At 42.5% G+C, this 13,231-nt stretch overlaps 1 protein-coding gene and 1 long non-coding RNA gene across 2 annotated transcripts in view; one reads left to right on the top strand and one right to left on the bottom strand.

Annotated features, from left to right (window-relative positions):
• IGF1 (insulin like growth factor 1) overlaps nucleotides 1-3,868 on the top strand; it is a 65,131-nt gene extending 61,263 nt beyond the window's left edge. The window contains exon 5 of the mRNA XM_083701017.1: nucleotides 2,172-3,868. Within this exon, the coding sequence (XP_083557143.1) occupies nucleotides 2,172-2,211 (40 nt within the window). The 3' untranslated portion in view covers nucleotides 2,212-3,868. The remainder of the gene's footprint in view (nucleotides 1-2,171) is intronic.
• The window catches only part of LOC310826324, an 85,209-nt gene that overhangs the window by 71,387 nt on the left and 591 nt on the right, over nucleotides 1-13,231 (bottom strand). Inside the window, exon 2 of the long non-coding RNA XR_014555747.1 lies at nucleotides 11,253-11,440. This is a non-coding gene — a long non-coding RNA (uncharacterized lncRNA). The remainder of the gene's footprint in view (nucleotides 1-11,252; nucleotides 11,441-13,231) is intronic.

The raw sequence follows: 13,231 nt of genomic DNA, 5'->3' as shown, positions 1-13,231 counted from the left end.
TTGTGCTGCTTGTTAGTTGCAGCCCCGTTAGACCACAGTTACACCTCTACCTCTACCTCCTGTTCATACATCTGGTTACCCAAGCAATTGACTTTGGGAAATTGTGCAAGTGGCCACCATGATTTGCATACAGCAACCTTTTTCAAAATGTCTCCCTGTCAATTTGGTGTGCAGTCATAATTAGATCCCATTGAAATCAATGTGGAATATTTGTCATGAGTAACTTTTAAAACAGGACCATAGCATGACTTTGCCAGGATCCAACCCACTGTTTATTCTTGTGAAAACAAAATAAAAAAAATCCTTCCAGTAGCACCTTAAAGACCAACTAAGTTAGTTCTTGGTATGAGCTTTCGTGTGCATGCACACTTCTTCAGATAAGAAGTGTGCATGCACACGAAAGCTCATACCAAGAACTAACTTAGTTGGTCTTTAAGGTGCTACTGGAAGGAATTTTTTTATTTTGTTTTGACTATGGCAGACCAACACGGCTACCTATCTGTAACTTTATTCTTGTGGTCTTTCTTTTCTGGCATAGTATTGCTCACTACTCTATAGCGTTGCCATGATTTCCCAGTTTAGATCCTAATACCAGATAATAACACGGGCCCAGATGTTTCACAGGTCTACTTCTAACTTGCTTATTTGCTGCTACAACTGCACATAATATTGGGGTTGACACCCTACCTCTGTGTTTAAATTTCACAGATACCAATGGAGTAGATCTACCAAATAGATCTACTGATAATTGACCACCAATAAACATAAGTCCAAGGATGCAGACTATCTGATGCATAATCAAAAACATTATAAAAGGGGGAAAGACATTGATGAAAGACTGACTGAATTGATGTGTGAAATGTTGCTTGATGCACTTCTTGCTGAAAATCGTTAAATTTCTTTTCTTTTTCTTTTTCTTTTTTTTGGCTGCTCCTGAATAATGTCTTGCTTTGCTAAGAAAGCCTGTTCATTTATAATGGTCACTAAATGGGGTGATTTTGCTGCTAAGTAACCTTAAAAGTAAGGCTGTAGGTTATGTACAACTTGCATGTGGAATTTGGCAACATACGCTTGGCATGAGAAGTCATCCTACTTTCGTTATGGGAGGGAAACAATGACCCTTGAAAGTGTTGACTTTCAATATAAAGTAGCATTTCCCCACATTAAAAGAAGCAGACTTATGTTTTCTAAAGGGTATATGACCAGGGTACATGACAAGGAGCCACAGCCAATCCTGGACTCTTAAGAAGTATAACTATATGGTACCCATGTTTTTCATTCATTCATTCATTCATTCATTCATTTTTTAATTTATTATTTGCTTTATCTCTCTCTCTTTTTAAATTACATAATCCCTCAAACTAAGCTACAACAGCATTAAACCAGAAACCTTTAGTGTTGGTTGAATTGCCCTGCCTCACTTACATCAATAGGGATTGTTATTGGTACTCAATGGCACTGATGAATTATTTCAATGCTTAATATGGCAATACACATAGCACGATGACTGTAGATAGAGATGGATGCCCCAGTTTTGAGTACATTCATACATATTTCACTGAAGGTACTGGACTCACACAACCTGGAGCCTCACATGTGCAGAAGTGGCCCCTATTCTCCTTCATGGCTGCAAATAATCTGTGCACATCAGTGGGAATCCATACTACATATGAAGAACATTTCCTCAATTCATGGAAAGGAATGGAGCTGCTAATGGCCAAGATGTAACCTAACACAGGTGTTTAGTTGGATGCTCCCAAAATCAGCAGTGGCAAAGAAAGCCTTAGTTGAGCTTGCAGAACTTCATGTGCCCAAAATGGCAATGGTGGTCCTATTTCATTGGCCTGTAGGCCGCAGCCTATGTCCAAATCCTGCCTAATGAGACCTTTCTTTTGTTACTTGCAAAGGAGAAAATGCAGTACTCCATTGCCCTTAATTTATGAACAGCACTTTGCTTTTGCAGAATGAAATTTACGGGGATAGAGCACTTTGAACATGTCTTTGCTAGCCAAGGTTGTGTGCTGGGGAGGGGGGAGGCTCCATGCATGTACATGGTTTTGCACGCCTTAATTGTTGTTGCTACTTTCTTGTAATCGATCCATTAGCTTAAATGCCTGTTGTAAGCAGTCTACCAAAACTGTTTTGTAATTTAGGTTTATTTCCACTTGCAGCCCAATCCCCAAAGCGCTCCGCCGGCACAAGCCCCATTGAGGACTGGAGCCTTAAGCAAGGAACTTGCCTGCATCAAACTTACACAAGGGCAAGCTTCCTTACACTATACAGTAAATGAGAACAACTTTTACTTTGAGGTATGACAGAGTGACTCTGATGCATTTCTAACCAATTCCAGTGATGGAAATCAATTGTGACCCAAGGAGAGTAACGAAGCAACTGAAGCAACCAGCTGGTGTGTTACAGCATGTTTTTTTTTTCTGAATAGGTTTTGCGAGCCAAAAACAAGATTCCTTAGTGGGAAAGGACATATGCTGCTTTAAAAAAACAATCAGAATGTGGTGAAGTGTTTCACATAGTTCTGGGAGACTTTGAAGTACCACATGCTTGTTTTAAGAACCGTACATCCCTAGAGGCACAGCTAACAACAAAACTAAATGCAAATTTCCAGTATGCCTCCAGCCGATATTTTTCTGTACGTGTCCAGCATAATCTAATCTATAAGACAACAGGATCAAGGACTGACTGATACCTAGATAAGTGACCCTCTGCAAAGCTAGAATGTCATAATTAGCCATCTAGCTTATATGTATTTTTAGTTACTTAGCTGCCCAAGTGCTAAATGTTGAGATTAATATTCATTTGTTTTCCACAATGCCATTCTTCCAAACAAAAATATGAGCTGCCCACTTACCTTAAATTAAGAGTATGGTCAACATCAGAATGTGAACTGGCCCACTTACATCTTAAGAAAAGGTATGTGCAACCTCAGGGTTTAGATTATACAAGCATGGTTGTATGTGGGCACTTGAATTCCTAAAAATTCAATACTGAAAGCTATTGATGGCAAGCATATAAGCAAAAACCATGATGAGGGACATCGTTTGCTCACCCTGTCAGCTCCTCCCACACACCAAAAAAGTCCATAATCCTTGAAACACTTTGGCGGCATATGTCGTACTGAGATAGATGGGCAATGCACCAGCACAATGCTTTGTAGATTGGGCTGTAAATATTTGGATTTGTACAGTTTTTATTTTCCCTGTGCTCATTCAAAATGCAAACTGTCATGACCTAATGACAAGTAAATAATATTTCATACTGTGTATGTAACATCAGTGTGTTGCAGAACCCCCCACCCCACCCAAACAACTACTTCAACAGTAGAACTCACCCCATTATTCTCCCCATTTAGCACTGGTAAGCTTTCCACAGATACACAGGAATGCCAAGTAATGAAGGTTCTAGTGCTTGCGAAAAGAAAAAACTGATTTTACTATTTCACAGGTACCTTGGAACCATTTAGCCATGTCCCCCACTCTGTGCAAACTTTCTAACCCGGTAAACATTGATCCATAAACCAATAGTGTATTCATGCTTCTTAAAAGGCTCTTTATATGCATTTATCATGATAGGTCCAAAAGATCTCAAGAGCTAGTTATCTGGTTTTCATTGTTTGTTTTTCTAAATATCCACTGATGCAGTAAAAAAATTAAAAAGGGCTTGGTCACACTGTATAATAAAATAAAGACTATGGCAACCTTAGGTTGGTAGAATGTACTGAACTGTTTGCTCCCTCTTGAGATCCAGTCCAAAATGTGAAACATTACTGTAAGAGGGTATCTTTCTAATGTATTTGTATGTATAGTTGACACCTCTGTGAGGTCTAATAAAGAATAATGGTTAATAAACATAACTGCTAAGCATCTTTCTTGCTCCAGGATAACTCTGACTTCTTTGGCTATAAAGCAATTGCTTTAGACTCAGGCTCTGCACATGTGAGAAAAAACACAGAGACAGTGTTGGCTGGTGATCTTAAATTAAGATAATCAGTACTCCCTCTCCCTCTCTTAAGTTATCACCACCACATTCTTTCTTTCTCCTGCCCCCCCCCTTTAGAACGAGAGAGAAAGAGTGTGGGATGAATGGATGATAGATGAATGGAGGCTGGAGGTTGTGTGAGTGAGAATGAATGGAGCGCATCCTTGTATGCCTGTGTAAATAAATCAGTGCTGTGTAAGAAAGGGTATGGAGTGGCTCCAGCCCTGCTAACTGATGGTATGCAGAATCTGACATATTACTCCCAAGGGAATGCAAACTTCAGAGGCAAAAAAAAAAACCAAAAGATTATTCACCCCTCCTTTAAAGCGAAACAAAAACATGACCCATGTTAACCAAAAAATACATATGTTAGAGGATTGTGTGCATAAAAATGAATATATTAGTGAAAATAACATGCAGTATATTAAAAGAAACTGCTTGCAAAAAGGTGTACATTAGTCAAAACTGCATCCCAAATGTGTTTATTAGGAAAATAATTCACTAACAATACAGTACAGTGTTTTTCTTTTCTTTTCTTTAAAACTGCAAACTGCTGCAGAAATGTGGAATTTAAGATTGGGAAAATGAGAAACTGAGTGAACGGATATTGACAGATCTTTCCATCCTTATTGGAGTGGCCACACTCAGTGCCAGAATGTGGCCACTGGAGGATTAACCAAGGTTGAAAGAGGCCCTTAGGCCAAAAATGGTTACCCACCATTGGTCTTCTTGTTTGGCAATCACTTGTAGCTGAGTAAGATTGTCTTCCATGAGCACAGTCTTAATGGTGTGTCCACAGATGACTTTGGAGGCCAATTCTATGGCCTTCCACAGTGGAGACATAGGTTTCCGGGCAGGGGTTGATCATGGTGAGGGTTTGCCAAACATGTCTTCCTTTTAACCCATTTCTCCCTTTCGTCCTGAGTTTGAGTGTCTTCAAAGTCCATGACACCTTTGGTAAAGGCTGTTCTCCAACTGGAGCGATTGCAGGCCAGTGTTTCTCAATTGTTGGTGTTTATACTTCATTTTTAAAGATTTGCCTTGAAAGAGAGTCTTTAAACCTCTTTTGTTGACCACCAGCATTATGCTTTCCATGTTTAAGTTCGGAATAGAGTAGTTGCTTTGGAAGACAATAATGAGGCATCCGCACAACATGACCAGTCCAACGAAGTTGATGTTGAAGAATCATTGCTTCAACAATGGTGATCTTTGCTTCTTCCAGTACACTGACATTAGTTCGCCTGTCTTCCCAAGTGATGTGTCAGATTTTTCATAGACACCGTTGATGGAATCTTTTGAGGAGTTGGAGATGGTGTTTATAAGTGGTCCATGTTTCACAAGTGTACAGTAAGGTTGGTAGTACAATAGCTTTGGAAACAAGCATTTTTGTTTCCCTATGAATGTCCCAGTCCTTAAACACTCTGCACTTCCATCAGAGAAAGCTGCACTCACAGAGCTCAGGTGATGCTGGATTTCGGCATCAGTGTCAACCCTTGTGGAAAGATTACTGCCTAGATAGGAAAAATGATTGACATTTTCCAACATTGCAGCATTACACCATTAAGTTGGATTTGTGGCACTGCAAAGGGGTTGTTTTGTGCTTGTTGATACTGCACTTTGGTTTTTTGGATGTCGAGAGATAACCCAAGCTGTTCGTAAGCTTCTGTGAAGATATTTAGGATGGTTTGGAGGTCATCCTCTAAGTGAGCACACACTACGTTGTCATCAGCATATTGAAACTCTATGATGTAAGTTATGGTAACCTTACTCTTTGCTTTCAGTCTACTCAAGTTAAAGAGCTTTCCATCTGTTCAATATATGATTTCTACCCCAGTGGGGAGTTTACACTGACAATGTGTAGGATCATGGCAATGAAAATATTAGAGTTGGAGCGATAATACATCCCTGTTTAAAAGCTGATCCCACTGTGAATGGTTCACTTTGACAGCCATTGTTATCCACAATTGTTTCTGCCACATTATCATGGAGGAGCTGAAGAATGTTCACAAATTTATCCAGAAGGACAGTCCACAGAGCATTACGATTTATAGTGTTGAAGGCCTTAGTCAGGTCAATAAACGCCATGTACTGGGATTGGTTTTGCTCTCTGCATTTTTCTTGAAGCTGTCAAGCGGTGAAAATCATGTCCACTGTCCCCCCTAGAAGGTTGAAAACCATTCGGGATTCAGGAAGGGTAGCCTTGGATATAGTTGGGAGACGGTTTCCTAAAATCCTTGCAAGAATTTTGCCAACTGCAGCTAATAAAGAGATAGTTTCCCCAATCCGTTCTATCAACTTTTTTAAAAAAGAGATTGCATTCTCTTCAGTACCAACAATTTGAGATTAGGTGCCAGCTTCTAGCTTAAAACAACTGAAAAATTCATCTCCATGAAATTTCTTTGTCTGTCAAAATACTTACATCTCTTCCCTCTCTGAACTGCAGTCACGATCCTATCTCTCTCCCCGCCCCCCCAAACACACATGCATGGCTACTTACATTTTTAATGCAATAATACATTTAACATCACATCAACTTTGGCCCAGGGAGCTGCAGTTTTGTAAACACATTTCTTCATATTCTAAAGCTAGGTTATCTGTATCCCACTTCATCATTTTTATCTCAGCCAATTATTTGAGGGAGGAAGCATGGATAAATACTTAGAGCTGTTCTACCTAAATCCTAAAACCAGGAGGTTACATTCTACAGTGCCTTGGCGTTACTGCAGGGATGGAAAACTTCAGTCCCAGGGCCTAGATGTGGCCCTCCAAACCTCTCCATCGGGCCCTCAGACTCTCCCTGGACCATGGCACTGAAGCGCTTTGTGCCTGGAATATGTCTTGATTGCCTGGATGAAGAAGTGTGTGTGTGTGTGTGTGTGTGTGTGTGTGTGTGTGTGTGTGTAAATCTTTTAAGTTTTGTGTGACTGGAATGTAGCTTAGTGTAACAGAGATAAGAATCACATTCATTCCTTTTCCCAGCCTAGCATGTGGCCCCAGAAGGTTGTTCACAAGGAAACATGGCTCTCTGATTTAGTGAAAAGTGTTTTCCACTCACAGAACAGTGATTTTCATTCCTCCTCCCCTACCTACAGAAGCCCTTCACATCCTACACTGTTTTGGAGAGTTCCCTATCCTCACAACCAGCTTTTGGCTCAATGGAAACAGGTTGCCACACGGAGGCACACTTTGCACTAGTACAAAGCTACCATTAGTCACAACCCAGTAATGATCAGTGCAATCATATGCTAAGGTTACCAGATTTTTTCAATGAATCCAGGGACACTTTTCAACCTCAGTAGGAATGATAGGATTTTGTCAGGGGACTGATTTGTAAATCCGGGGACTGTCTCCAAGAAACGGGGACGTCTGGTAAACCTTATCTTATGCACGCCTGCTCAGAAGTAGGCTCCATTGACTTCAATGGAACTTATTCCTGGGTATGCATAGATCACATAAATAAATTAAAACCCATGCATGAGCAACCATAAAGCCATCCTTCCATAATTCAGACACCCATTGTGTGTCAAACTGAAGCTTCTGTACAATCACAAAGAGCAGTCCTCTGACAATGCATGGCAGCTGCTACCCCCACCCAACAAAACTAGATTATGGGGCCAGTTTCAGGGGTGAGAAGGTCCAGCACTTAAGGAGCCTTGATCACCCTCTGCAGAAGCTGCAGTCTTGTTTCCCCAGCACCTTGAGTCTTAGACATGCATTGGTGTCTAACTTGAATTCAGTTCAAAGAAATTCTCTCCTGACATTCTCATTTTGCAGGAAAGCTGAATTCCATGGGCAGAAGTTTCAAGCCAAGCTGTCCTCGAAATGACTTTGATGCTGATTTGTAGAGCGGGGGAAACAACCAGCTGTCATTCCACAGATGCAGAATGAGCCAGAAACAATTGGTACTGATTGTAATGATAGCGTTTGCAGCCTATGTGGAAGTCAAAAGCTTTTTGGACTAGGGAGCCTTTCTATTCGGAAGGATGCCCAAGTGCTTTACTCTTCCTGTTGTTCCCTTCCAGCATGACAGTTACAGTGCTAATATCTTAGCATGGTGCCTGATCTTCTGACTATAATCATAAAGGCAGACGGCTATGGAAGAACAATAGACTTTCTGTATTGGGGTAGGTGACATCATGCCTCAATCTCCTGGCAGAAGAAGCAAGTGAGACGGGCAGCAAAATGATGCCATATGGAGTACTCCTGTTCAGGGTTTCAGTTACCCTGCCCCTGCCCCCGCCCCCAGTTTTCTATTTTATCCCCACCCCACTGTCAGCATCAGCAGAGGTCACTGAGCATGCTCAATCTTCATTAGGCTATTGGAGAGGTCTCCCCTTAGGGTTTTTTTCCTTAAGATATTGTATACTTCTGTAAATCTTGGGGTTCCTCTGAGCCTGGTGACACCTCTGTTATGATATAGTTCCGTTCCACCTTAAAAGGGACGGGCATGACTATTGTGTGTCACATGCCTGTTTACATTTCCAGCACAGTCTGCAGGGAACTTCTGTTTTGTATATTGCTTTTGTATTGCTGTTTTGCTGGAGATGAAGGGAAGCAGACATGTTTTCCTTTGTTCCTGAACTATGCTGGAAAAAATGCTGTACATATGCTTACACATGGCTCTGTCTGCCTCTTCCGTTGTGAGAAGATTTATTCACTTTGCTGATAGAGCATGCACAGTTCTCTTAATGTTTCGGAGGCTCATTTCACTGACTGATGCTGTTCCAAAGGAGACCGGTGATCGTCCGGCTGCCAGCCAGTGGCTAGAGCCAGCTGGGGCACTGCCTGTTGCCCCTATCTCCCCAGCAGTATCCCAACAACCTCTGTCATCTGTGTGGGCGGTGCCATTTTAGATACAAAGACTAGCATCCGGAATATTAGGACTGCTGTTGGTGTACACAAGTGGGATCTACAACAAGATACTGCAGAGCTGAGTGCTTCTGTTCCAGCCAGCCAGTCAGTCAGCCAGCCATGCCCTCCTACACAGTGCTCCATTTCGCCACCACTACCTGGCCCCAAGTCAGTCAACAATCCAGGGTCATCAAGCATGCTCAGGTCTCATTAGGCTCAGGGGGGCAAAAAATTACTTTTGCCAAACTTTGGTATTCCCAAAAGCCTACTGTTTAGCATCGGTGGCACTGTTTTAGCTTCTTACAGCTTCTTACAGCCTGCGTACTGGATATACAGAATAAACGTTAAACAATAACTATTCAGTCTGTAAGAGGAGATTTCTATAAAATGTAGGATTATTTTTAGCAACCTTGCTTCCCGCCACCCCTCCATTTCTGTCATTTGGGTGGGGTTTATAAGACTTTGTTGCTGTAATAAGTATGCTTTTAGCAGTCTGGTCTGTAGCCCAAGTCAAACTGACCTGGCTATAAGCTCTGGGGAGCTGTTCTCACACAGCTCTGAGACTATATATTATTTTCTGTGACTACAGCCAATTTGGACCACTTCCAGGTTAACTAGGGAGGTTTACACAGTTGTCGTCAGCATAATCATGGCATGGCCACAAGCACTGATGTTCTTAAGCATCCGGGACAAGCTTCCTCCCATGGCATTAGGAAATTATAATTAAGCAAAATGAAATTGGATTGGATTCTAGCATGCTTTGAAAGTTTATATCTCAATGCCAGGTGTTACTGGTTTCAGAGCCAGGCCTAGAGGATTACCTTGGGATATTCTTCCTCATTGCATCACCAGGGAAGCCTAGTACAGGAACCACAGTACAGTAATAAAATCTCAGTCCTATCCACAGTAGTGAGTGTGCTGTGTTCACAAACAAGCTGAGTCATGATCAGCTTGTTGACTCCCCTGCTCATTGGTCTCCTGAAAAATCACAATTCATGTGCATGTCTCCTTGTAGGTCCTCAGGCTAGCTACTGCTCTGGACCATCCATCCAGGTGTTCCACCTTCACCTGATCAATACTCAGTTTATGGCAGGGGTAGGCAACCTAAGGCCCATGGGCCAGATGCGGCCTAATCGCCTTCTCATTCAGGCCCACGGACGGTCCAGGAATCAGCATGTTTTTACATGAGTAGAATGTGTCCTTTTATTTAAAATGCATCTTTGGGTTATTTGTGGGGCATAGGAATTCATTCATATTTTTTTTCAAAATATAGTCCAGCCCACCACATGGTCTGAGGGGCCCACAGCAGAAAAAAGGTTGCTGACCCCTGGTTTACAGGATGGGGGCAGCACACAACTCAGTCGCTGTACTTCATGACCACTCTCCAGACCAAGGAAAACTCCCAGGCAGGGCAGTTTTGCAGCCAAACTGGGCAGGAAATGCATGCAAGGTTGCTTTCTGTCCTGCCCTCTCCCCATATCTGGATATTTGTCCAGATTGCAACTGAGGAGGGGAAGATTAAACCTCTCCCAAGTGGTGTGGACTTGATAAAAATCATAGGTTGCTGGCACCTGCTATTATTATTATTATTATTATTATTATTATTATTATTATTATTAAAATATTAAGATGCTTCCTAATAACCCATTTAGCATCATATGTGATTGGGCCCTCAGCAGTCTAGGACTGATATATGGAGGCAGAATAGGACTGTGCCTGCTGGTCTATATCAACAACATTGTGTGCCCCACCAGCCTCAGCCCCCAACATCTGCACATTGTGTGTGCAGTGAACCTCTGCAAAAGTGTGTCCATGCAAGAGGTCATGACTGTGTTCAAGGGAACAATATGTAGTTAATACAAACTACATTCATTCAGCAGTTTATTCCATTTCTTGAAATCCTCCTGTTAATTTTGGCATTTTATTTCAGCTTTCACGTGTCGTAAAAACCGCTTCCAGAAAACTAATGGATTCTAGCATGTGTTTAGAACTCATTTCCATGTTATCTGATTCCAGAAAAAGAAAAAGAAAACCTTTGCAGCCACCGTAACCCAGAAACTCATAGGAGTAAAATGACGAGATTTGGGGCAGTATATTGGCATACACTTCTTTCCTGCAATTTCCATGGGGGAATTGTGGGGGGGACAAAAACATCCATGTGCAGAAAGTGTGGGGGAGCAGCAATATTGTCCAATGACATTGTTGTGGTGTCATACCATGCCCACTGCTGTGAATGAAATTTAGCTCAACATGCCACTATATTAGTCAAGAAGGCATAGTTCCATACAAAGGCGCCGTCTTGTGCTTAACATTGGGAGGGGGGTCGCAAATGTGTGATGTCATGTGCACACTGCCCCCCCCCCAACTTGGCCTGCCATCCCCCACCCAACCACCGTCCAACGCCATACCTGTTTTTGTTGTCGCTGCCACAAGGCTGAGGCCGCCCCAGCAGGGCCACCTGAGGTGCTTTGGTACATTCCTTTGCTACATTCCAGGGAGCACACCAGTGCACCTTCCAGGGCCCCCTGCGCACAAATACTGAGGGGGCCAAAGATGCTCCAAGCCCTGGAGTTGGTGTGCCTGCTTGGTGTGCCGTCTGAAAGGAACATTGGAAAATGAGACAGAAGCACTAGCATTATAATCAGGAAAACTAACACAATATTCTCCATGTCTGAATGCATTCTTACTGCGCCTAAATACAATATACCCAGTAAGTCACTGGTGCCTAAAAAAATGGGTGTATGTCAAACACATATTTTTCACATTAATATATAAAGCAGGGGTGTGGAGGTTTATTATTTCCCTTAAAAATAGCCCAGGGTGAGGGGGACAAACCCAGGGAAGGGAAGCAGGCAAGAAAACTGCTCAAAGCTAGGGACCCCTTTTCTGCGTAAGTTTGATACCTCATTGCTTTTACCTCTTTTAAAAATAAATAGGGGAAAACATGTATTTAGCATGCACATGGTTTTCCCACCATGTCTGGTTTGCATTGCTGAAGAAGACAGTAAACAGCTTTCTCCTTGCCCCATGCGTCCTGCTGCTTGTAAGGTTGGACTTCTGCCTTCTCTTGCATTCGGATACATAGATTGATAGATATTCTTTATGATTTTCTGCTTTTACACACTCCCTGACCCATTCCCTCTCACTCTCTCTTGACATAATGAAAACAGCAGAGCTTCAATAATGGTTTCAGATTGTGATTTGTTTGTTTTTAATTCCTCGAGAGAAAAGAGCCAGACAGCAATCCCCGATGTACACTAAGTTTTCAAAATTTCCTTCCTTTCTAATTTGCTCATTTTTCTTTTTGTCCTCAACTTCTTTCATTCCTTAAACTTCCTTCAGCTCACACTTTGGTAAACCTCCATTGCTTTTCCACTCAGTTTCTCTGTCAGCATTTCTATCCCTTCTACTCTAGGCATATTTTCCCTTCCTGCACATTTCTTTCCCCTCATCACCTGGGCCAGCATTAGGGATCTGCATAGTCAGGCCCTTCCTGAAGGTCTGGGGGGCCCAGAAGGGCCGACTGCCAACCGCTCTGACCTTGCCACCAGGATCCCCACCCACTTGCTATCAGTTCTACAGCGCAGAATCTCCTCTCACCCCATGTGTGTGCTACTTGTTGGCATTTATTATGGGAGCCAAGTCATAAGAAGACTCCCTTCAGATATAGGCACCCACCACATTAGATTCCCCAAATTGCAGTGACCAACATCAGACGTTGCCTCTTGGAGAATTTAACATGGTGGCCAACCACTGTAGCACATAGCTGAGGACTGGCTCAGTTCCCATAATAAGTGTTGCTGCCACCAGGTAATATTATTATGGGCTGTCCTGTGAATCCGCTGGATGAAATAGTGGAAGAACGTTGCCTCAGGAGAGTGAGGAAAATTCTCAGGGATGATTCACACCCTGGCCGGCAATTTCTTGATCTCCCTCAGGCAGAAAATATAGAAGCATGATTAGTCGCACCAACAGGGTAAAGAACAGCTTCTATCCGTGGGCTGTTAGGCTGCTGAATGAAAAGATAACACCAGGGCAACTGACTTTCAGGTTTGGTGGGTGTGCATCAGTAAAAGAGGGGAATTAAAGACAAAGAGAGCTGAGTGGTGGGTGCTCGTGTAATCTCACTGTATACAAGTTGTACAAGTGACAAAGTATTTCAAATTTCAAAATTTCAAATATGTTTGCAGGGAGAAGAGGGCTGAGGTAACCGACTTAACAGCAGCAGACTCTGATGTGGAAGCAGCAGCAGCAGATGGGTGGGTGGGCAGGGTCATATCTATGTCATATGTTTAAAGCACATGGAATCCATCTGCTTTAAATGGATGATGTAGAAGATGTGACCCAGGTTGACACCAGGCAGGGGCCCATGGGCAGTATCAGCCTA

Source organism: Podarcis gaigeae (assembly GCF_964106915.1).
Source record: "Podarcis gaigeae genome assembly, chromosome: 10".
NCBI classification, from domain to species: Eukaryota; Metazoa; Chordata; class Lepidosauria; order Squamata; family Lacertidae; genus Podarcis; species Podarcis gaigeae.
This window is presented reverse-complemented; position numbering and strand designations above follow the sequence as displayed.